Source organism: Petromyzon marinus, chromosome 11, assembly GCF_048934315.1.
Source record: "Petromyzon marinus isolate PM22_M1 ecotype Great Lakes invasive population chromosome 11, UKy_Petmar_22M1.pri1.0, whole genome shotgun sequence".
In the NCBI taxonomy this organism is placed as follows: domain Eukaryota; kingdom Metazoa; phylum Chordata; class Hyperoartia; order Petromyzontiformes; family Petromyzontidae; genus Petromyzon; species Petromyzon marinus.
Window position 1 is genome coordinate 6,269,982 of NC_133677.1, and position 26,360 is coordinate 6,296,341.

Here is a 26,360-nt window from a genome sequence, read left to right on the forward strand (position 1 = left end):
AACGGCAGAACTCCACGACTCCAGGAAGTGGCCCCGAAGCTTGCCACAACGTAAGGGGGCCATGGTCAATTACAGCCAACGTCAGTCGACAGTGGACAATTAGAGCCAAGCCGAAGCATAAGCTATAAAAAAAGATTGCTTAAAAAAATATTTATAATGATAGAATGTAGTATTGTCATCAGTATGACATACGTATACCAAGTTTGCAGCCGATACGACGTTGGGAAGTGGGTTAAAATTGAGTTACGAGATTTGAGGATACAACAGACAGAGTTGAGGATACAACAGACAGAGTGAGTTAAATAAAAGCGTGTCAAGACAAACACGATAGAGCACGTACAGCACTCCGTTTTGTGTTCTCGGAAAATAAAAAAAAACGTGTTTTAGTCCTATGAGATTTCCAGACCAATAAGCAAGCGAACTCTGGACCGGTTTTCAACATTCTGGGTCTCATCAGTAGAGTCGGGCATGATATACAAACGCTGCTGCTGGATTGGCAGATGTTATTAGCAAGGGTACTTCAGATAATTGCCACAAATGAACCAAAATACCTCGCCGCTGATCTCGTCAAGGAGTAGAAACCATCATGCACACTCCCGGTCATCCTCGACAGAGGTTTTTGGCTCAGCCATCGAACTAAAACGGTGACTGCATCGCGCGCTTTCAAAAGCGCTTCTGCGGCCGTCTGGAACGCTCTTCTTTCCTATATTAGGAAGCCACTGGAGCTATGCGCTTTTAAATTCAGATTTTAAAAAAAAACTAATTTCTTTAGAACTGATATTCATGTTTAGTTTGTTGTCATTCCCCCGCACCTCCGATCCGCACGGTCGGCTTCGTAAGAGGTTCAACATACAAATGAAATAGTTTTTTTGGGGTTATTTTCTTTGAACCTATTTACGTGACTTTACCGAAAGCCACAAAGAAAAGAATATGAATTCCTGCAGTCACGAAAGCTTTAAGTCAAGATTTGGACCCAATACCCTACGGTTGATGCACAACAGCGGAGATCTGCATGGCTATACCACTGTATATGCGTGGCATCAAGGCTGTAGCCATGGAGTCAACATTGGGGGGGACCAAATCTTCCAGGTGGGCTGGGGTCCCCCCCCTAGAAAAAAATCAAAATTTGAAAATAATTTCCTGCCTAAAATATATAAAAAAATTCACTAACGCATAGGATGGACTTTTTATTTATTTTTTACAATAATGTCTAATAGTGTTATTGTATTACATTGCTCTGTTTTTATTTTCTTGTTTCATTGTATGTAATGGCACAGATTAGGGATTAATAAAGTACAACCATAACCACAATCATATAAACATAATCTATTTTATAGCAATATTTTGGGGGGGCATTTTGAGCATATTTGAATATTAGGGGAATGTGTCCCCCCCCAATATATTATAATATATTATAATTACGGCCTTGCATGGCATCCTCTCGCCATGCGAGAGGATGCCATAAACCTTGCGTGTTGACGTTTCGCCAAGATAAAAAAAAGGGGGCGAGCTTCTAATATTTGCCTGTTGCAAGTAGCCATGGCGACTGAAACGCAAGATACAAAAAAAACTATTTAAACCGCGTGTTGACTTGGCCTATCCAGCGTGTTGGTATCGGGGCAACCCGAGTTTTCTCTCGCCCCCCCCACCACCGTCATATCACCTACACTGGAGGTTGATTCGCCCCGTCAACAAGAAATATGACCATTGCCAGTTGTATGCAAACAGGATTTGTGTGTATGTGTGTCTGTGTGATGAGAGTGGGAGTGGTGGTGCAGCGGTTAGCGCGCAGCCCTATGAACCTGGCGACCCGGGTTCGATTCCCGCTCACGGCGAACACCGGTGGTGACGATGATTATCTGAGCCAGTCCTGGGCCTCCCCTAGGTCGCCTCAGCCTCAAATGAGTACCCGGTGCGATGTGCGAACATCGCCGCTAGGGAGACAAAGGCGGCCGGGCGTGGTGTTGGCCACCCACCAACTCGTGTGCCGTGTCGGTCTTTATAGGTGCTGCTCGCTAACAGCACTTGCCCCTACAGTCTGTTACAGGCTACACGGGGGATCTTTTTTTTTGCAATAAGAGAGAGAGAGAGAGATCTAAAGGTGGGGAAAATTACACAGTGGTTCGTGCACTACAAACCCAGCTGCCCCGCTTTAGATTTTCCTCCACGGCTAACATCAATCAGTGGTGATTTGAAATGTAATGCGCTACAAACCATGAATTCGATTACAGGGCCATGACCAACAGTGGTTCATGATTTGAACCGATCGACTCTGAATTCAATTTCCTGGATCTCCGCTAGGCCGACTCTGCCCAGTGTATACTCTTTGGTTCTATTCGGTAAGGTCACGTAGGTAAAAAATAAAACAACAAAATTCACGACGTTTCGGCCACAACACAATTGGCCTTCATCAGGTGAAGGGACCGGACTGTCTCGAGGACAGCGCTGGAGTGAACACAGCCAAGCTCAGACCGCGACCTTTAAGCTTGTGTGAGAGGAATTAAGGTGCCTTGAAAAAGGAATTAGCATAAAAAAATAGCATTTAATTGGCGGACTTAGCATGGTGAACGGTGTAGAGGAGGTGAACATGTGCAGACCGGCGAGGGGGAGAGGGGGAGTTTACATATTGATGGTGTGAAAAGGGAATTTAAGCTGCTGCCAAAGTTTGGGATACCACTACTTGAAAAAATATACTGTACCATTGAAAATTAGTTTAATGTTTGGTTCGATTTAGAACATCTTTCCAATGTTTGCTTAATTTGAAACCATCTTCTCGGCTGAAATTGTGTCTGTGTTTGTAAATCTGAATTGCCTCGTGAACAAATCTCTGATAAAACCCGTGGGGGTGTAAAACCATCAGCAGTGGGGAGACAAAGGCGGTCGAGCATGGTGTGTTGTACTGAACACACCACCCAACTCCTACGCTAATATGTGCTCGCAAAAAAAAACGCTTGTGTAAGAAGGCTGGCTCTCTAGTGTTTGAATACAAGACTTTACATAGTGAGGGAAAAAAGTATTTGATCCCCTGCTGATTTTGTACGTTTGCCCACTGACAAAGAAATGATCAGTCTATAATTTTAATGGTAGGTTTATTTGAACAGTGAGAGACAGAATAACAATAACAAAATCCAGAAAAACGCATGTCAAAAATGTTATAAATTGATTTGCATTTTAATGAGGGAAATAAGTATTTGACCCCTCTGCAAAACGTGACTTAGTACTTGGTGGCAAAACCCTTATTGGCAATCACAGAGGTCAGACGTTTCTTGTATATGGCGACCAGGTTTGCACACATCTCAGGAGGGATTTTGTCCCACTCCTCTTTGCCGATCTTCTCCAAGTCATTAAGGTTTCGAGGCTGACGTTTGGCAACTCGAACCTTTAGCTCCCTCCACAGATTTTCTATGGGATTAAGGTCTGGAGACTGGCTAGGCCACTCCAGGACCTAAATGTGCTTCTTCTTAAGCCACTCCTTTGTTGCCTTGGCCGTGTGTTTTGGGTCATTGTCATGCTGGAATACCCATCCACGACCCATTTTCAATGCCCTGACTGAGGGAAGGAGGTTCTCACCCAAGAAGTGACGGTACATGGCCCCGTCCATCGTCCCTTTGATGCGGTGAAGTTGTCCTGTCCCTTTAGCAGAAAAACACCGCCAAAGAATAATGTTTCCACCTCCATGTTTGACGGTGGGGATGGTGTTCTTTTGGTCATAGGCAGCATTCCTCCTTCTCCAAACACGGCGAGTTGAGTTGACGCCAAAGAGCTCCATTTTGGTCTCATCTGACCACAACATTTTCACCCAGTTGTCCTCTGAATCATTCAGATGTTCATTGGCAAACTTCAGACGGGCATGTATATGTGCTTTCTTGAGCAGGGGGACCTTGCGAGCGCTGCAGGTTTTCAGTCCTTCACGGCGTAGTGTGTTACCAATTGATTTCTTAGCGACTATGGTCCCAGCTGCCTTGAGATCATTGACAAAATCCTCCCGTGTAGTTCTGGGCTGATTTCTCACCGTTCTCATGATCATTGCAACTCCACGAGGTGAGATCTTGTATGGAGCCCCAGGCCGAGGGAGATTGACAGTTCTTTTGTGTTTCTTCCATTTGCGAATAATCGCACCAACTGTTGTCACCTTCTCACCAAGCTGCTTGGCAATGGTCTTGTAGCCCATTCCAGCCTTGTGTAGGTCTACAATCTTGTCCCTGACATCCTTGGAGAGCTCATTGGTCTTGGCCATGGTGGAGAGTTTGGAATCTGATTGATTGATTGCTTCTGTGGATAGGTGTCTTTTATACAGGTAACAAGCTGAGATTAGGAGCACTCCCTTTAAGAGTGTGCTCCTAATCTCAGCTCGTTACCTGTATAAAAGACACCTGGGAGCCAGACATTTTTCTGATTGAGAGGGGGTCAAATACTTATTTCCCTCATTAAAATGCAAATCAATTTATAACATTTTTGACATGTGTTTTTCTGGATTTTTGTTATTCTGTCTCTCACTGTTCAAATAAACCTACCATTAAAATTATAGACTGATCCTTTCTTTATCAGTGGGCAAACGTACAAAATCAGTAGGAGATCAAATACTTTTTTCCCTCACTTTATATATTTTTGGTATTTTATACGCTTGTGCAATTAAGTGTGCGCTGTTCAAATGCTCACAAACAAAGCACTTGAATTTTATTGCATACGAGCGGAAAGTACCCTGCGTTGCCCGGGGGGAAATATATTTCAAAACTTCTCTTAAAACCTATAACATATACATAAATACTAAGCTATCGTGAAAGCCCGGCGTGCCGTATGTCTGTCCTTTTGTCCGTCAACAAAATTATAAGAGGCTTGCAGGAGTCCAAAAAGTTATAGAAAGTGGGGGGTATATATTTGATCTAAAAGGTTTCCGAAAATTGTCGATCCCCACCCCACCTCAAAAATAATTTTACCCCCACGTAGGCATATATACCTATACACCATACATGTGTAAGGGATCTGCGAGCCACCCTTACGCACACGCACCATGCAGACACGAAATCTCCGCTCTCACGGACACGCACCAATCACACGCGCGGGAATACGCTGGACGGGGGTCAGGGGTTAAAGGGCAAATGACGGCACCCGGTCCAAAGGCGTACTAGACGTGGATGTGTATTGGAAGCAAGGGCGGAGAGGTTAAAAGGGGGCTGTGGGGCGTGTGTTCGGGGTTGGTTTGGAACGAGTGTTGCTGTGCGTTGTTGAATTAAAGAAGTGGTTCAACTATTATCCGACTCCTCTTCACATACAATAGATTGAGGAGTATCTAGTATATTCTAGTTGCTATAGTAGTATCTGGCTCTACAGTAGTATCTACTGACTCTATAGTGGTACATATTCACTCTCTAGTAGTATCCACTGACTATAGTAGTAACTACTAACTCTATAGTATCTGCTGACTCTATAGCAGTGTCTGCTGACTCTATAGTCATATCTACTCTCTGCAGCAGTATATACTGACTGTTGTGGAATCTACTGACTGTAGTATTATTGACTGACTGTAGTAGTACCTACCGACTCTATAGTAGTATCTACCGACTCTACTGTAGTATCTACCGACTCTATAGTAGTAACTAATGACTGCAGTAGGATCTAGTGACTATAGTACCTACTGAATCTATAGTAGTATTTATTGACTCTATAGTAGCAACTACTGACTATAGTAGTATCCACTGACTATAGTAGTAACTACTAACTCTACTGTAGTATCTCCCGACTTCACAGTAGTATCAACCGACTCTACAGTAGTATCTACCGACTCTACAGCAATATCTACCGACTCTACAGTAGTATTTATCGACTCTATTGTAGTAACTACTAACTTTGTAGTAGTATCTGCTGACTCTATAGTAGTAGATTTGAAGCTTTCGTGACTGCAAGGATCCATACTCTTTGGTTCTATTCGGTAACGTCACGTAGGTGAAAAATAAAACAACAATCTATAGTAGTAACTAATTACTATAGTAGTACCTACTGAATCTATAGTAGTATATATTGCCTCTATAGTAGTATCCACTGACTATAGTAGTATCCACTGACTATAGTAGTAACTACTAACTCTACAGTAGTATCTACCGTCTTTCCAGTAGTATCTACCGACTTTCCAGTAGTATCTACCGACTCTGTAATAGTATCTACTGACTCTAGAGTAGTATCTACCGACTCTATAGTAGTATCTTCTCACTATAGTAGTACCTGCTGACTTTATAGTCGTATCAACCAACTCTATAGTAGTATCCACTGACTATAGTAGTATCCACTGACTATAGTAGTAACTACTAACTATAGCAGTAACTACTGACTCTATGGTAGTATCTGCAGACTCTATAGCAGTATTTGCTGATGTTATAGCAGTACCTACTCACTCTATAGTCGTATCTACTGACTCTACGGTACTATCTACCGACTCTATAGTAGTAACTAATGACTGCAGTAGGATCTAGTGACTATAGTACCTACTGAATCTATAGTAGTATTTATTGACTCTATAGTAGCAACTACTGACTATAGTAGTATCCACTGACTATAGTAGTAACTACTAACTCTACAGTAGTATCTACTGATGCTATAGTAGTATCTACTGACTATACTCCTTGGTTCTTTCGGTAAAGTCACGTAGGTATAAATTAAAATAAATCACAACGTTTTGGGCGCAACACAAGCGTCCGTCATCAGGTGGGAAAGCATGATCTGCTGCTGAGGCAGACTGTTTTAAAAGGTTTGAAATGGGTGTAACCCAAGGGTCATAAAGAAGTGGGCGGCGCTAGTGATGTTAATGTGAGAAATTAGCATGTAAATAGAAGATCGGAGAGCGGCCTCCTCGACGAGGGCACGGAAGTGGCTATGTTAATGTGATAAATTAGCATGTTAATGTAAGATCGAAGAGTGGTGCAATCCAAAGGCATGAGAGTGCAACCCAAAGGGTGCAATGCAAAGGGCATGTGAGCATGAGAGTGCGATCCAAAGGGCATGTTAGCATGAGAGTGCAATCCAAAGGCATGAGAGTGCGATCCAAAGGGTACAATCCAAAGGGCATGTGAGCATGAGGGTGCAATCCAAAGGCACGAGAGTGCAATGCAAAGGACATGTGAGCATGAGAGATCTAAGAGAGAGTGGCAGAGAGTGACAGAGAGTCGGAAATAACAGCTGACATAGGCAGGTAGGATGGAAACATCACAGTCAGTTAAGACTTTACCTGGTTAATAACTTCCTTCAAATGATTGCTCAGTTTGTACCCATCCTCTCGGTTGAAGTTGCGTCTGTGTTTATATATCTGGATGGCTTCATGAACAAATCTCTGAAGGTAGCCCGAAAGGTTTGCAGAGTACCTCCGTCTTGGAAAAATCTATTTTGTATGAGCCCACAGCGTTAAAACAATGATCAGCAACGGCAGAGGTTTTGGTCCTACCGTGTTTCAGATCTTCCTTGTGTTCACGAACGCGGTCCGAGACATGTCGTTTCATTTCCCCAATTTAACTGTTGCTGCAACCACAATTCAGTTTGTAGACACCAGGGTATTGCATGTCAGGAATAACATCCTTTACAGATGGGATTAAATCACAGATTTTGTGTACTGTGTTGAAACGAACCTGGATGTTGTATTCGTTTAAAATATTGGAAATCTTTTTGGTAACCCCTGATATGTACGGTAAAGTGATGGTTTTGGTCGGATCCTCAGAAGGTTGTCTCCATATGGCTGGGGAGACAGCTTTGCGGATTGTACGCTCCGAGTATCCGTTCATCCTGAGGGCTTGGTGTACGTGCTCCAACTCACTGGCTAGGTGGTGCTAGTCGGAGATGCAATGGGCCCTATGGTGTAGTGCTTTGATGAGGGAATTCTTCTGGGCTGGATGGTGGTAGTATTTACTGACCATAGTAGTATCTACTGAGAGTAGTAGTATCTACTAACTATGCAGGAGTATCTACTAACTCTATAGTGGTATCTACTGACTGTAGTAATATCTACGGATTGTATAGTAGTATCTACTGACTGTAGCAGTACACTCACCCACCTTAATAACTATTGCTACAGCCTACATTATAGACTGTCAGTACACTCACCAAACTTAATAACCAGGCTACAGTCTACATTATAGACTCCCAGTCCACTCACTCCGATTAAGAACCAGGCTACAGTCTACATAATTGTTTATTTTATTTTAATTATTTTTATTCACTTTATAACTATTATTATTTTTCTCTCTACATGTCTTTACCGAAAGAACCAAAGAATATGAATTCCTGCAGTCACGAAAGTTTTAAGTCAAAGTCTAAAATAATACTACCTTCACAGAGTGTAGTGGTGAGGCCTAGTCCCGTGCAGAGCCGCCGGCCTCACCTAGATTGCCCAGCCGGCCGAGGTGGCACCTTGGCAGGCTGGGGCTGGGCTGCTACCCCGCACCCCCCACCCACCAACCCCCTGCCCGCTCTCGAGTAGTATCTACGGCCGATAGTAGTAGCATCTACCAACTCTATAGTAGTAACTGCACACATTGGGGTGGGGGGGAGAAGAGGACATCACACTGTGAAGAATTTACCTCAGTCTTGTGTGTATTTATTTAGCATTTTTAACGCAAATGAGAATTTTCCCCGGCCCCCACCAATCGCGTGTGTGTGTGTTGCTAGGGGCAACCACCGGTCAGTTTTCACGCGCATGCGCAGATACGTGCTCTGGCGCTCGCTCAGCGTAGTAATATAATAATAAATAGTACTAAATTGTTCATTTAACTATTTGAAAGTTGACGGAATGCGAAATACGAATAGCACTGGCTCATCCCCGGGCTTATCGCGTGGTACATGGGTACTCTTTTTTATATACGTATACCCCACGGTTCGCGAGTTAAATCCGTAGCAAGTTTCGTCCACACACAGACAGACAGACAGACAAAAATACTTTCTAGGTAAGATATTAGTTAATTGATTACTTTTAATGTATGCACACCATCTTGCATTCGTGCCAAGTATTGCATATCTCGCACACACAGACGGCTTGTATTGTTATACAAACAACGAAGTGTGACTTATTTACATTTCTAGGAACAAATAAACCATTCATATTTGATTGTATATAGTATATGGATTCATTGGAGTTATTATACACATACGCATTGATGTGGCTTTGATGTGTATGCAAAAAAGTGTTGGTCAACATTCCTCGAGCAAAATTCCACGTGACATTTAATTGTGGGCCTGATCGTCTGCCATTTTTGAATCGCTACTTTAATTGGGCCATTCCATTGCTTTCGTGGCCACGTAACGATTACTCTAATCATGATCATTAGCCATTATCTAAACACTGCTCTATGAAGGCCTTCCCAAGCCACCGGCACTGCCATCTACTCTCATGCTTTTGCTCCTTTTACACTTGAGCTTATTTCATAGCTCCAATAACCCACGTTGGACGTATTCTGGTGTGTTCTCTCCTTTGGCGACCACTCTGTCGTGAGTCTTGATCACCGGCCATCGTTCCTTTTTAAGCGACGTGTCCTACCCAAGCCCGCATGCTTTTCTCAATCGTCAATATAACGTTTCTAACTTGTGTTCGATCCACGATTAAATGTATCACTCTGTCCAAGCATTCACTTCCCAAGTGCTTATCTGTGCACTTTCCAGCTTTTGTAAAAATGTTGTTGTCAATATCAATGTTACTAATCCGTATGTCATAGCAGGTAATACAGAATTGCTTTTTTATTTCTGAGCTCAGTTTTACAAAAGCACTTCAACCTGTTCTGGCCCATCTCTTTATTTCATCATTTTTTCTCAGGTTGGCATACCATATGCTATCTAATTATATAGGATATATATGAACTGTGCTTTCGATAATAAAAAATGGGGTATTGTGTTGGAAATGATGCGTAAGCTCAAAAAATAACCTTGCCTCATTGGTCAAAAGCACTGCCTTAAATCATACAAATATAGAATAGGCTGACGTTTCGGTCAATGCCCTGCAGAGTTTTTAAATTGTTTCTGTGAAAACATTTATTGCATTGCATTTTGTTTGCTAAATAACAGATTGCCTTAAACTGAGTTTAGTGCTTATACTGTTTTGATTTGGGGATGAAATCAGAGAATGGCAGGGAAAAGACAACTTTCTTGACAATGGTAGGTTGGGAGTGCAGTGGTTTGAGCAACACGCCATGAACCTGGCGACCTGAGTTGGAATTTCGAGCCATGCTAACATCAGTGACCAGCATGGTGAAGTATGGTAAAAAAAAACATCTCCAACACAGCATGTGGAGGCCTACATCCAGCAGTGGATTGAGAAAGGGCTGGACATGATAACAGGGATATGTAGTGGCTCCAACTCAGTTTTTGTATCGAGTTATGGTTTAGAATTATGGGTTTGGATTTGGGTCTAAGGTTAGGGATAGGGGATACGGTTTAGGGTTATGATTTAGGGTTTATATTAAATAGATTGGGTTTATGGCTAAAGGACAAGAGTTAGGGATTATGGTTATTGGTTAGAGTCAGAATCTAAGGTTAAGGTTTAGCAGTTAGGGATATATGTTAGTGCATAGGGTTGGGGGTAATTGTTTAGAATGAGGGTTTATGAGTTAGGGTTTTACGGTTAGTTAATCGTGTCTTGGACTGATTTTTTCCCACGAATCTGTGAGGACAGTTTTCTTCACTGGCGGAGCTCATCTGTCGTCACTCTTCGTGGGTCAGGCAGTGCGTCACTGACTGACCCGGTTATCTAGTTCCTCGTTGTGGTCTAATTTATTCGTGGCGGTCACCACCTACGTCGTTATCGTTTATGCAGTTACCCTGTTGGGGTGTTAGAATAAACGTGTTGCCTCCAAGTTAAAGTGTGTGTGTCGCCATGGAACCCACTCCACATATATTAGTCACTATGCTAGCTACAAATTATGAGATTCATTGGGGTTATATATCATTGCCACACATTCTGGCTGACCACAAATTGATTCCCAATGTTTGTTTCAGTTGTTATCAGTGAAACTTGCGAAAGTAGCATATGCTTAAATGTAAGCCCTCCAATTAAGTATTAACGTGGCATTAATTAGTTATAGAAAAAAGATGTGCAGCCCTTTGTCAATCAAATGATGGATAAATGTCTCCCATGCTGTGTCAGCCGTGAGGGTTTGTTTGACCATACTACTTGTCAATGTGGGAGGAACGGTTTAAAGATCACTCGCCACTGATGTTAGGCATGGCTGGGAATCAGTCAGACCGGAGGGCTCAGAGCACAATGCAAACCTCTGCACCTCTGCTCCCCCCAATTAATTGAATGCACACCCTAAGATATAGAATATATAGAGATCCTGCAGATGTATGTGTAAATGGCAGATGCATTGGTGCTGACATGAATAAAATAGGTTCCATACTGCTTAATTTGCAGATATGATTTGTGAGAGTACAGTACACAAGTAGCTTCCCTGTGCAAACGGGAATTGGCTGTAGAGGTGGTACTGTATGATGCAAAGTCAATCTTGTCATCATTCTGAATACAATTTAGATTGGCAGCACAAAGTTTCGAGTCAATTCAAAGGTGTGTATATATAGATAAGCTGCAAATGCGTAGAGGGATTTGATCATGATGGGCGTTGGTAAACAACACCTCTGCATGCTGGATTCTGCTGGCCTGATCAATAAGTGTTTTCACTGGTGTTTGTTTACTTTGTGGAAAACAAATAAGTATTCATAGCTTTTAAGAATGTGGCTGTTTACTAGCCTGTATATCGGAAAGGGAGACGGGGGTGGGGAGGCTGTGTTATAGCAAGCGGTGCAGTGGTTAGCACTGTGCATTGAACCTTGGGAGTTGAGTTCCCCATTCCTGGCCACAGTCAACATCAGCGACGAGCGATATCTGGAATAATTCTGCCCCCTCTTTTACACCAGCGAGCACTGACGAGTCTGATGAAGTGTATTTAAAAAAAAACACATGACTGACATGGCATGGGGAAGCTATCCATCAGTGGAATGACAAAAAGCTCTGAATGGTTAATTATAGTTTCGATTTGACTTAAGACTACATAATAAACGTGAAATGAAGCAATATCACATTTTACATTGCCAAAAATTCATAATTTAGGAAATGCTGCAATGAATGTGTCCCTTGTTACTAAAAGCTGCTTTTACTTCTTACATTTTTGAAGTGCACTTCCATGAGATGGCTTAACTGCGGCAAGATGTAAAGCGGCTACGATGGATAGATATACAGCCTCATGTTCTACAATATCTGACCTCTGGCTCTCAACTCACAAACTGGGAAGAGGCTTGGGATTGCATGACAAGGTCTCTCCACTGCTGGATGGCTCTGTGGTTACCCAACAATGTATGAATCGCTGAAGAACACAACAGTATAAGCCCCTCTCTTAACTATGTGTCCGGTGTGCTTGCGTTGATGTCACTGACGTCTGTTGCGTGATGTCCACAGCATAAATAGGTCCCTTAATGAATACATAATGTAAATAACCTATCTTCGTCCTCATGGTTGATCGTGTAGAATATTCCCATACGCATTGGGAGTTGTGTGAAAGTGATCATCATGTAAATCGATCACGTGCAGTGTCAGTGATCACTGGCTAAATGTCATCATCATCATTGTCCAAGAACTACCCACTGCTGGATCTCTGTGGGCTCTGGCTAAATTGTCCTGGCGGTTAATTACGCGTTGGAATTGTTGCTAGCTCGTTGTACTTTATTTATAGTGCATTTATCAAATGACAATGTTATGTGGGGTGCCTGAGCACCCGGTACACCTCGATTCGAACACAGAGCGCTCGTATGTATGTAGAACTTCTTTCGCGCCGTACCTAGCAAACCGTGATCGAGCACAAGGACGTTGCAGAAGGATGACAGCAATGGGCCAATTGATGAAGCAGAAGTCACGGGAGCAAAAGCTTCCCTCGGCAGGAAATTCCACCCTCAAATGTTGTCCAGTGATGTTGTGAAGTCTGGAAAAATATCAAAAAGCATTTGCAAATGTAACGATCGTAGCCTGTGGTGAGAAAACGTGCTATGTAAACTAAAGCTTTTGGGGTAACGGGACTGGAAGTGATAACATAATGGTTGTTGTAGTTGTTGTAGTTGTTGTTGCTCATGGTGGTAGTGGCCGGTGTGATGCTATGGTATGGGTGTGCGCGTTTTGTGTGCTTAGGTTGTAAATAAACGTAACGTACTAAACAAAAATTAAAATGTTGTGGATTCACTCATCAACACACCGCTGGGATAAAGCAGTGAACTATTTTGTCTTTTGTCAACGTGACATTTTTTTTACTGATTGGCCGTGTCGGGTGGTGGAGGGTTACGACACATTTATAAATAACGCGACCCAAAAACCTTTTATTATGAAACGTAACTTTTTGTTTCATAACTTGGACCCCCATCTGTCTGAGTTATTACACTTTTATGGCATGCCCACGTGGTTCCTTTACTGCAATGTAAAGTCCCATTTACTACAGCACCATATAGCATGCTCACATTTGGCTCCAGGAACCTTGAATTGAAATCCAATTTCGACCTCCTGTAATGTGCACTGCAGGTACTTTATCAAATGAGTGCCTGCTCTTGTTCTTTTGCTACGAATAGCATGTTGTGGCGAAGAGTAATCTATTGTCGTATATTGATATTGCCACACGAGATAAGGACGCCCATTTGCACGTAAGTTAGATATCAGGTTGTATTTTAAATGTTATTGTTGCTCGGGCAGAAATGTACCAGAACCGCACTGCAACGTGTAACATCCCTTGTTTCAATCCACCACTACTGGACCACAGTCTCCGAATAGAACGACAGGGGAATGGTTTATTATTGTTTGGCCGTACATGTACATCAGCACGCTCCGTCAGTGCGTGTTGAAGGTTTGGGGGAGGCATAGACGTTAGGGGCTTAGTACATTGCAACGATAGTGGTGGTTTCGATTTAAAGCTTTCGTGACTGCAAGGATTCATCTTCTTTGGTTCTTTCGGTAAAGTCACCACCACGTAGAATGAGAATAAAGTAATAAATTGATAAAATAAAATAACACAATAATACGGCGCTGGAGTGATTTCGGCGCTGTCCTCCAGACAGTCTCGTCCCTTCACCTGATGAAGGCCGCTTGTGTTGTGGCCGAAACGTCGTGAGAATATTATTGTGTTATTATATTTTATCAATGTATTATTTTATTCTCATTCTACGTTGTGGTGACTTTACCGAAAGAAGCAAAGAGGATAGTGGTGGTTTTTGTTTAGTCCCCACTGGCCTCTGCTGACAATGTGTTTATGCATGTTTGGCTTCACATTCAAACACTACCCAGGCTCTATAAAGGTGCATATGACAAAGGTGATTTAATCATAGTCACAGCGTCTTGACCAGCGACTCTACCCCTCGAGCGTCGCCTCGGGCATCGTGACATATAGCGCTGGGACAAACAAAAATATATATACATGATATATATATGTGTGTGTGCGTGTTATTGAAGTAATTACGGCATATCAGATTGCCGCTAGGCAATGTTGTTAGCCGTATTACTTTAAGGCTGTAATCGAGTGATGTCATTTAAAATATTCGAGGAGTACTAGAAAGCTGAAATCTGGCACAATTAAATTTGCGAACATTACGCACAATCGGCAAAGATCGGAGGTTCCAATCATTTTCGATTGTTTTTGTGCGCCCTCAACCTGTGGAACTGAGAGACGTGTTAGTCAAGCCTGTTGAAATATTTTATGATCTTATCGTAACATGGCATCGGGTTCCCGAGTGCAATAACCACGGAGTTCTTGGGCTCCCGTAGTTTTTGGAGCAAACATTTCGATCTTGGTGTTGTTGTTTTTTGTCATCTCAAACCGCAACCGCTGTCTGCAAGATACTGTACGTGTGAGATACTGCACGTGTAAGATACTGTGAGATACTGTACGTGTAAGATACTGTACGTGTAAGATACAGTACTGTAAGATACAGCACGTGTAAGATACAGTACGTGTAAGATACAGCGCGTGTAAGATACTGTACGTGTAAGATACAGCACGTGTAAGATACAGTACGTGTAAGATACAGTACGTGTAAGATACAGCACGTGTAAGATACAGTACGTGTAAGATACAGCGCGTGTAAGATACTGTACGCGTAAGATAAGCACGTGTAAGATACTGTACTGTAAGATACAGTACGTGTAAGATACAGCACGTGCGAGATACTGTACGTGTAAGATACAGCACGTGCAAGATACTGTACGTGTACGATACAGTACTGTAAGATACAGCGCGTGTAAGATACTGTACGTGTAAGATACAGCACGTGTGAGATACAGCACGTGTGAGATACAGTACTGTAAGATACAGTACTGTAAGATACAGTACTGTAAGATACAGCACGTGTGAGATACAGCACGTGTGAGATACAGTACGTGTAAGATACAGTACTGTAAGATACAGTACTATAAGATACAGCGCGTGTAAGATACAGTACTGTAAGATACAGCGCGTGTAAGATACAGCACGTGTAAGATGCAGTACTGTAAGATACAGTACTGTAAGATACAGTACGTGTAAGATACTGTACGTGTAAGATACAGTACGTGTAAGATACAGCACGTGTAAGATACTGTACGTGCAAGATACAGCACGCGTAAGATACTGTACGCGTGAGATACTGTACGCGCGAGATACAGTACGCGCGAGATACTGTACGTGCGAGATACAGTACGTGCGAGATACTGTCCGTGTAAGATACAGTACTGTAAGATACAGCACGTGTAAGATACTGTACGTGTAAGATACAGCACGTGTAAGATACAGCACGTGTAAGATACAGTACTGTAAGATACAGTATTGTAAGATACAGCACGTGTAAGATACAGTACTGTAAGATACAGTGCTGTAAGATACAGTGCTGTAAGATACAGTATTGTAAGATACAGCACGTGTAAGATACAGCACGTGTAAGATACAGTACGTGAAATATACAGTACTGTAAGATACAGCACGTGTAAGATACAGTACTGTAAGATACAGTATTGTAAGATACAGCACGTGTAAGATACAGTACTGTAAGATACAGTATTGTAAGATACAGCACGTGTAAGATACAGTACTGTAAGATACAGTACGTGTAAGATACAGTACTGTAAGATACAGTATTGTAAGATACAGCACGTGTAAGATACAGTACGTGTAAGATACAGTACGTGTAAGATACAGTACGTGTAAGATACAGTACGTGTAAGATACAGCACGTGTAAGATACAGTACGTGGGCACTGCCCACACCTTACACACCGTGCCGGATATTTTTTTTCACCTGAGGACGGTCCCTTGTGTTGCAATGGAAACGTCGTGATTTAATATTCATTTTCTTCTTCTATCTACGTGACTTTGACCGAAAGACCCAGAGAGTATATTTGACCATACTTCACCACGATGGTCAGTGCGGGTTTGTGAAGGTGGTGGTTGTGCTGAACGACAATGGATTTTGTCTTCCAATTCCTCCACCAAATAAAACTCAAAAATCCGATGTTTTCCATAACTTTTTTCCCGGTACTTTTATATATATATTTTTGGGGGGGTGTTTTTTTGTATTTGAAGAGTGTGTGCGGTTTCTGAAACCAGCAATGAAGCGACGAAGCAACGCCACCAGACGACCGTGCCTGGAATCTGGAGGGTTGAACACTCGGGTTGCCAAACACAAGGTTTGTTAGCTTTGGGGGGACCCCTTGACATCCATCGGAAGGGATACATTAGACATTTACCCTCCTGCAATAACCATCAAGGACAACGGTGGTAGTCGGCGGACGGTATAATCGCGCACAGGGAGCTCGGTTTGGCACACGGGGCTTGGGTTAACTAACGTTGTCTGGCTTTTCACCACTTGCACCGCTTTCGGGTGCCTCGCTTTTGCCATTTGCGGGCTCCGTGCCAAAGTCACCGTCACCCCACTTTTACGTAACGCGCGCATTCGTCACCCCTTGAGCTTTACACAACCGAGTTACGATCATAATTCGCCTGCCCCTGGGAAGCCGCGCTCGTAACTTGCCACGGGAAGGTACAATTAGGGACCGTCTGGCTCCGGCGTGGAAGGGCTCAAAGTGTCGACGGGGAATCTTTTTTTGGGCCCTCCCTCGAGTGGGGCTGTTGGGTGGTGGGGCTGTTGGGTGGTGGGGCTCTTGGGTGGTGGGGCTGTTGGGTGGTGGGGCTGTTGGGTCGTGGGGTTCTTGGGTGGTGGGGCTGTTGGGTGGTGGGGCTGTTGGGTCGTGGGGCTGTTGGGTGGTGGGGCTGTTGGGTCGTGGGGCTGTTGCGTGGTGGGGCTGTTGGGTGGTGGGGCTGTTGGGTCGTGGGGCTGTTGGGTGGTGGGGCTGTTGGGTCGTGGGGCTGTTGGGTGGTGGGCCTGTTGGGTCGTGGGGCTGTTGGGTCGTGGGGCTGTTGCGTGGTGGGGCTGTTGGGTGGTGGGGCTGTTGGGTCGTGGGGCTGTTGGGTGGTGGGGCTGTTGGGTCGTGGGGCTGTTGGGTGGTGGGGCTGTTGGGTGGTGGGGCTGTTGGGTGGTGGGGCTATTGGGTCGTGGGGCTGTTGGGTGGTGGGGCTGTTGGGTCGTGGGGCTGTTGGGTCGTGGGGCTGTTGGGTCGTGGGGCTGTTGGGTGGTGGGGCCCTTTTTTGGGCCAGCAGTGGCCCAAGCAAGCGCAGTGGTCGCAATTGTGCAAGTCCTGCCTTTATATATATCCTTGGCTCTTTTGGGTAAAGTCACGTGGAAGGGGAAAACAGTATAATAATAAAAATATATTGTTTTATATTTTTTTATTATTTTATTGTTTCCCTTCTACGTGGCGGTGACTTTACCGAAAGAATCAAGAATATGAATCCCTGCAGTCACGAAAGCTTTAAATAAAAAAAAATTCAAGTCCGCCTTGTTCATCAAACCCGAGTTGGATGCCTGGCCACGGCTAACACGGGTGGCTGAAGCGGGCCTTAGGAGGGGTGGGGGTGGGCCTTGCTTCGTTAAACCGGACTGACCGGCGCGGTGAAGTATGGTCAACGATCCCCCACGACCGACCGACAGCGTTGGAGAGGCCTTCGTTTATCACTGTATACCATGCAGCACGACGATGTTTACAATGGGCTGTGGTAACCGATGCAGCCACTGGAAGCGCTACAATTAACTGAACCACGACAAATCGAACCTGGACGGTTAAATATTTTCTACTCGGTGGACTAAGAAAGGCCGAAATGTCTCAGTACAGTATTGTGTTGATTGGGGAGGCTTTCATCCAGCAGTAGGATTATTTAAGGCTGAATGTATTTCCACGACAAATCTAATCTTCGTTGCGGTTCTAAACTTGCCCGAAAGAGCCTCGCGGTTCAGTGCCATGCCAGAGGAGTTCAAATTCTGTTCACGGTGACAAGCGTGGAGCGTGTGGGCACGGAAGAGATAAGTGCCCAAATGTTACCGTATTAACCGGATTATAAGACGCACACTTCCCACTGTTCTATGCTGCACTTGTAATCTGGAGAGTACGGTAAGCGTCTACTTGAATGCAACAAATTCGAGTTTTTTGCGTGGATTCTGTGTTACTCTAATTGATCGTAAGATGGTAAATGGAGTGTATATGACGGTAATCTATTGATAGATGCCCCACTGATTTTTTTTCATGATCTGAACATGCTATTGAATATTGTGAAAGTGATGGCTTTATCTTACAGAGAAGTTGTTGAACTATTTATCAAGTGCATTAACACATTTGATAATGCTCGGAGATGTGTAGAGGCATTGCATTTTTTCCCCCTATAAATATATCCCTATTATTTTCGTGAGGTGTATGTATAAACGGACAACCTTTGTGCTTGTTTTTGGGCTGCTAAACTAATTTACTGACATCAAATTACAAGTACACTGTGGGGAAGATTGCCACTCACGCATCGGTCTTGACAGCCACAGGCACACGCACAGGACTTACTGTCAGCATCGTCATCTTCAGCCTTGTAGAACACCAGGCTTTGGAAATCCCTCTGAGCGTTACGCATGAATGTAGAGTTGTTGGCCAGCATAATTTTTCGGGGTGAGTAAAATGCCAGCATTCTCTGCAATTCCTTCCGGTTTATCCATGTTGGTTATACAGTCGCGAAAGCGGTGCTGGGATGTTGCCCATGGTGTAATGGTTACCACAATGGACTTGCAATGCAGAGGCCACCGGTTAAATCTCCACCCAGCAGTATCGATTAGTACACAGTCGATCGGCAGGTCACATGTCGTGGGGTAAAGTGTGGGTACTTCCACTTCTTTCAAAATATATGGCCAGCATGGAAGAGGAGGCCAGATATTCTCTAGTGGGGGCCCTTCTGCCAGCAGTGGCATAAATAAGCCATTGCAGGGATGTACTTTTACCTTTCACCTTTACCTACTGGTTTGCGAATTAACAGATGGCGAGTAGAGAGATGGCTGTTGCTCTAACACATTTTCATCGATTAACTTGGTTTCGTTGCAGAAGACATCACAAGAACATTACACTAAAATCACAAGGTATAAATATCGATGACCTTTTTCATAATCATGAATCCTGCATGAGGTCACGGGCAATTGTGACTTACTGCTTGTCGTGATATACATTCTGCAGCCGAGGAGCTGACTGAGCCTGCAGGTGGAATTGAACATTGCGGGAGCTGATGGCTGTGGCACTGATACAAGGCGCGAGCCGTGGCCTTGGTCTGGCTTTCTGCCGCCATCTCCTCGCACGGCCTGGCTTTGGCTCCCAGGGAGAAGAACCTCAAGTTGTGACTGTGATCGCCACCTGCCGAGACCCTGATGGTGCTCGTGAACTGCAGGCGCTTCAGCACCCATCTAGCTCATCTCACAGCCGTCTGCAGATGCTCAGGCTGGACGTGACTCAAGAGGATGAGATCCGACGGGCGGCGGAGATGGTTGCCCAGCAGCACGGCCACGTGGATTTGCTCATTAACGTGGCTGCCATGCTTCACCCAAGCGGCAGGGGAGAAACGAGCCTGCGGGATGTGACAGCTGAGGTTGGCATGGCAGGCGCAGCATGTGGTGCTTAACTTTGCTCTGACGAGGGTTGCTCTGTAGGTGAGAGATGAGTTTTTCAACGTGGGGTTTTTACGTTGAAAATAGAAGGCTGGACAAGCTGCTTTAAAAGACATTGCTGAATTTGAGAGGTCATGCAGAGCAGACATAGTTAAGTGATGTACATGTGGGCAATGTGATGAATGTGACATTTCACCCGAAGTAAAACAAATGTACTTTGTAAATTAATGTAAATTCATCTTTTTGACATTAAGGGGCTGACAGCGACTCTGGCTGTGAATACATTGGGACCCCTGCTCATGGCCAAGCATTTTGCTGGGCTCCTGCAAAAAGGGGGTGGGCACTTTGGGCAGCAGATGGGCAAGGGCCACAATGCTGTGCTTGTGAACATTTCTGCCAGAGTGGGTTCCATCGGAGACAACGGTAAGCATTGGCCTGAGACACAGAACATATGCTTCTCAATCTATCATATTTTGACATGGCATGATATTTTGCAGAGCACTTAAATTATTTATGAACAATGTGTACATTAGTGACAGCACTTGGTAGTACATGCCCTGGACATTAACATTATGCTGGTGGTTTTTTTGCAAAAGAGTGTGCATAATACCCATATCTTTAAAAAAGTATTCATTCTCTGGAGACAACAGTTTCAGTGCCGTTAATTCGGATCTGATCCAAATGTTCTCCGTGACTAACTACTGCCGTTAACAATAAAAAATAGAGGGAAAGCTCCTCAATGAGAAGGAAATAAATATGGATATAAAAAAGCAGGATCAGCTGTTATAACGAAATTAGTGGATATATATACCAAGCAGTTACACACAAAATAAAATACCTCAATTGTGGAATGACGGCTTAATCATTCGTAAATTCAAACAGGGACAAAACATTTTGATTATTATAGACCCATTAACTTACCACACAAGTTTATGAAGATGTTAGGAAATTCATGATTGGACCAGAGGCCAACCATCCACATGAGAAAGCTGTATTTTAAAAAAATCCTTTCATTTACATATACATCACAGATTAACATTGAAATAAATGAGCAAAACAAAAGGCAAGTACGATAAGTTGGCTAAACCAAAGAAAATTGTTGGAGGTACAATACTTAAAAATACAGCTGAATAGTGGAATTATTTAAGGCAGGTCAGGGTAAACATTAAATAAGACGACTTAGAGCAGATTGGAATACTTTTAAAAACTAAATTTGAAAATATCCAAATACCAACGAATACAGTTTTAATCAATGTTGTACTCCCTGCTTTTATATATCTGAAGCATGGCCAGAACATGGAACAAGAGATGAAAATGCATATTGAAAGCATCGGGAGGTGCATGCTAGCAATTGAACAAAGACAGGAACACATAGATTGGAGAACATGCAAATTAAAGACATTTACTGTCAAGAAAAGTAAGTGGGCTTGGGTAGTATGTAACTTTGGAAGGGATACTGGCCGATGAGCGAGACTGGTCATAGAGTTCAAACCCAAAGCGGGAATGTCCGAGTGGATGCTCATCACGGAGAAGAAGTGAGATCAGCCCATGCAGGAGCGTGAAAGTGTGGCATCGCTCGACCTGGAGAGATGGCATTGGCGAGGAAAGGTCTTATCAGCAGCAGATAGATTAGGGCTCATAATAATTAATCTATATTATTAGTCGGTTGAATCTTAAAACATTTTGGAGTATGGTTAGGTAATTTGTTTAATGGATCTTTCCAACCTATTCCATTGCCTTCCAGTATAAGGGTGTATGGTTGTGGATATTTTTTTTACCCCACTATCAAGGCCACTACTTATTTTATATACAGTATGTGCTTCAAATCTGCCACCTACTGGATTAAAAAGGAAATGCACCATCCGTCTGCAATGCTCATTAAATTTTTCGTATGTACAGTAATTACCTATGGTGACTTCGATTGCGAATATTTTTCGCTAAATTTAAAATAATGTTTTTATCAAGGAAAATTCTTGCTGAGCCTCAAGATTTTTTTCAGAGGTCGCAACATTTGGATCTTGAGCCAATTCATTTTGAATGATTGGAGAGAGCCTGAGCACCCAGAGAAAACATATATAGGGGATAATATTTAAAAGACCACACATAATGTTCACAGACCAATTGCTTTACTTCCATTTCCTAGCTCCATTGCAACCTTTGGATTTATGAGTTTCCACAAATCTATGGTCCACCAACTCTTGCCTTCAAAGCGCTAAAATCTTGGGGCGCACAAGCACACCCACTTTCAAAACATCCGCACCTGAGCCACAGGTGCCACCACTGGTTGCATTCTTCTGCCGTTGACCCTTGTCATTTGTTCTGTATGCAGCATTGGGTGGCTGGTACAGCTACCGTTTGTCCAAGGCTGCTCTTAACATGGCCACGCGTAACCTCGGCGTGGAACTCAGCCGCGGGAAAGGACGTGTGGTCTGCATCAGCGTCCACCCGGGCACAGTTGACACGGACCTGTCTCGGGCTTACCACCGCAACGTCGCACCAAACAATCTGTTCACGCCTGAGAAAGCTGTGCAGCACATCATGAATACAGTGAACAAACTCGGTTTTGAGCAGACAGGCAAATTCTACGCATGGGATGGCACTGAAATCCCATGGTGACAGAGGGGACGAAGATATTGTCAGTTATTACATTACATTCTTTGTTAAATAAATGTGGCTATGGTGCTGGTCTGTCAGCCTGCTTAATTGCTTTTCAGCTATTCTAATGAGTATATATTAGTTATAATAAAGGATTCTCTCGACCTTTTGTATCAGACCACCATGAATAATGTTTAGTATGTGTTGAGTACAATTCCATTTTTTATTGAGCAATCAATTTGAAATTTGACATTAAGTAATAAAGAACAGTTATACAGGATTTGGTATATTTCTGTATCATCATGACACTGACATGGTACTTTCGCAGCATTTTATGAAAAGAAAACCACATTTCAAGTGTCCATTGATTAAAGATGTGTGTTTACTAATACATACTGATGTGACTCCCAAATGCCAGTGTTTTTGCTGAAATATAAAAACTGCATATATAAAATGTTTTTTTTTACTTCGAATGTGTATGTTTTATAGATGTTTTGTCTTGATTTTGACTCGACCCTCATTCATATTACACATCTGTCCAGTTGAAACATTGACCAAATAGACAAACATTTATTATTCTATTTGATGTAGTGGAAATATTACCATATCTTTTTTGAGGCTTAGGAAAATTGGCAAAAATTTGAAGTGATAAACTTACTCTGCTTAGAAAACTACCTCTTTATTCATGCTCTAGGTTATCATCAGTCATAGATATTATGAATGAACATGTTTTTTTGTAAGCACTTAGATGATTTTGGTAAGAATACATGAATGTCATTGGATGGCTCTACAGTGAGGGAAAAAAGTATTTGATCCCCTGCTGATTTTGTACGTTTGCCCACTGACAAAGAAATGATCAGTCTATAATTTTAATGGTAGGTTTATTTGAACAGTGAGAGACAGAATAACAAAAAATCCAGAAAAACGCATGTCAAAAATGTTATAAATTGATTTGCATTTTAATGAGGGAAATAAGTATTTGACCCCCTCTCAATCAGAAAGATTTCCGGCTCCCAGGTGTCTTTTATACAGGTAATGAGCTGAGATTAGGAGCACACTCTTAAAGGGAGTGCTCCTAATATCAGCTTTACCTGTATAAAAGACACCTGTCCACAGAAGCAATCAATCAGATACTAAACTCTCCACCATGTCCAAGACCAAAGAGCTCTCCAAGGATGTCAAGGACAAGATTGTAGACCTACACAAGGCTGGAATGGGCTACAAGACCATTGCCAAGCAGCTTGGTGAGAAGGTGACAACAGTGGGTGCGATTATTCGCAAATGGAAGAAACACAAAAGAACTGTCAATCTCCCTCGGCCTGGGGCTCCATGCAAGATCTCACCTCGTGGAGTTGCAATGATCATGAGAACGGTGAGGAATCAGCCCAGAACTACACAGGAGGATCTTGTCAATGATCTCAAGGCAGCTGGGACCATAGTCACCAAGAAAACAATTGACTGACAACGCCGAGAAGGTGAAGACGGTGACGAAGACTCCAGCAGCCCGACGGGATTCCACTCCAAGCAACAGCCCCGAGCCTTTGCTCGGGGTCGCCTTTTATCCTCCGAGCGTGGCCTCGCTCCGCCCCAGCCACGCCCACCTTCTAGAACCTACTCACGGGTTCCCGGGTTTACCTCACGTGCCCCCTCTATCACCTTTCCCCTACATCCCTCTCTCTGACTTATCACGTGACCTGCTGACAGGGCTGCTGCAACTGCAGATCCCCTTCTCTGCCAGGAACCCGCGCAATGCTACGTAGTGACCCATTCCATGTCACTCCACATGTAAACCATGTACGTATACAGGTTAATGCCCACTGAAGACTTGGGTAAGGCCTCTGGGTCAACTACATTAAAATGCCATTAGGTGTAATTGCATGGACCATTGCCTTTTATGGAAGCATTAATTGCTGTAAAAGTTGTGAGTTTGACGAATTATAACTAAATCTAATTCACCAAAGCAGCAATTTTAACTGAATTAACTTTTTGAGGGATAAAGCAAAACAACTTAATCCCATAGCATGCAAATTATTTAAATTATTATTTGCTGAGGAAATATGTTTTCTATTTAACTCCTGATGAGCCTGTATGCCAAAACCAGTCCAGAGTTTTCTTGTACTAAACCAATGCTGCCGAAATCATGCACTCTCAGAAGGCTGTGGGGCTGATGGGTCGTGTATGAAATGCTTTAATTTTTTATATGGAGAGACAATCAGAATTTTTGTCTTTATATTGTTACTTTTTGTTTGTGTCTGTTATCAAAACAATAATAAGTACTTTGTAAAAGTATGTTAAACTTATTTCGCACCGTACGAAGCCAACAGTGCAAATTAGAGGTGCGAGGAAAGGACAACAAACTAAATCCAAAAAGCAGTTCTGAAGAAATGAGTTTTCCATCGAGACTTAAAAGTGCTTAGCTCCAGTGGCTTCCTAATAAAGTATACATTGTAAGTAAGATGTTTCTTCCATCAGTACAGTATAATTAGCCATGACCATTCCACTGCTCCATCTGAATCCTCTCCGGAGTGTCCACTTCTTTAGCTGTCACCATCCCTTCCAGCAACGTGCCTTGCCCAAGCCTTCTTACTTTTCGTTAACCTGCGAATGTTCTTTAATCCATCCATCCTTTCCTGTCAGTGCAATCCCAAACACGCATTTTCCCATGCTTCTTTGCCTTTGTTCCCATATTGTTCACTGTTTACTAAACAGTATACATTGCTCAAGGACGTATACAAAATGTTCTGAAAAGTATTTCAATTTGCTCATTTGCATGTGCATATATAATTATTAATTTTTGTACGAAATGTTTGCTCTATCGCCCTCCACAAAAGCCCCCAGCCCATGTCAACCTGGTGCAAACCCATTTATTTTAATACGCTGATGCAGTATAGGCTTGTCATTTTAAGTTTTATTGGTTGGTGTGGTTAATAAACATGAAGGATATTGTTCGTTCTGCCAGGATGTAGTTGGTCATTTTTCAAAATGCAATTACTGTAGTTTTTTTTCCTTCTACGTGTTAGGTGACAGTGATGGTGTGGGAGTGAATGCTACAAAAATGTAATTGAACTGCGATTGTTTCCCCTGACGAAGGTTTACCAGATGCTTGCATAAAGTGCAGTGCAAGATATGCAAAGCCATATGTATTAAGAACGTTAATATTAAATATGCAGAATTAGTCCTATACATTATGTAGAAGTACTAAGGAAACCGCACATCCTTGTCGGTATTATGCCAGCTGCATTGGAATATTTAAAAGAACAATGTGTATCGATGTAAGAAAGGCTGTCCGTCACTTCTTAGATTTTTATGTATTTTTCATCACCACCCTCTCTGCTTCTCTTTACACTGCAGTTTGAACTTTTTGAACCGAATGCACAAAGCTACCCAAACAATTCAGTATGGTAGGGATGTCTCGTAAATGTATATGTGATGACTATATAATACCCTTTATGGCATGATGCACTTTAACCTGCCACCATATCGTATCAAACAGGTGTACATTTTTTTTTTATGGAAATGAAGCTATATTTGAGATCAAAGAATCAATACTTTTGTATGCATAGCCAAGTACTGACAAGCAAGTGGATTATTACTAGTGGTTTTATGATTCGCACCACCGCGACTTTCGATCTGTCACGATGTAAGGTCCATGATTCGACTCATAATCAAATCGTTTTCTTTAAATATTGTGCAGATAATCGTGGAGTGGTCACGCCGACTCAACGTGAACGCAATGCCACCTATACACTACAGCCATACCCCGATGTACGTCTCCCA

At 42.9% G+C, this 26,360-nt stretch overlaps 1 protein-coding gene across 4 annotated transcripts; it reads left to right on the top strand.

The window, feature by feature from the left end:
- The first annotated feature begins 14,373 nt into the window (after positions 1-14,373).
- LOC116941296 (C-signal-like) lies at positions 14,374-23,039 on the top strand. Of its 4 annotated transcripts, XM_032952194.2 has the most exons (5): positions 16,668-17,003; positions 19,435-19,469; positions 19,564-19,969; positions 20,243-20,411; positions 22,318-23,039. In XM_032952194.2, the coding sequence occupies exons 3-5, from the start codon at positions 19,613-19,615 to the stop codon at positions 22,602-22,604; spliced, it is 813 nt and encodes a 270-aa protein (XP_032808085.1). In that variant the 5' UTR covers positions 16,668-17,003; positions 19,435-19,469; positions 19,564-19,612; the 3' UTR covers positions 22,605-23,039. The 4 variants fall into 4 exon arrangements, with proteins under 4 accessions (XP_032808088.1, XP_032808086.1, XP_032808085.1 ...); XM_032952197.2 differs by lacking the exons at positions 16,668-17,003; positions 19,435-19,469 and adding an exon at positions 14,374-14,835; XM_032952195.2 differs by lacking the exons at positions 16,668-17,003; positions 19,435-19,469 and adding an exon at positions 15,992-16,650.
- Positions 23,040-26,360: the final 3,321 nt, after the last annotated feature.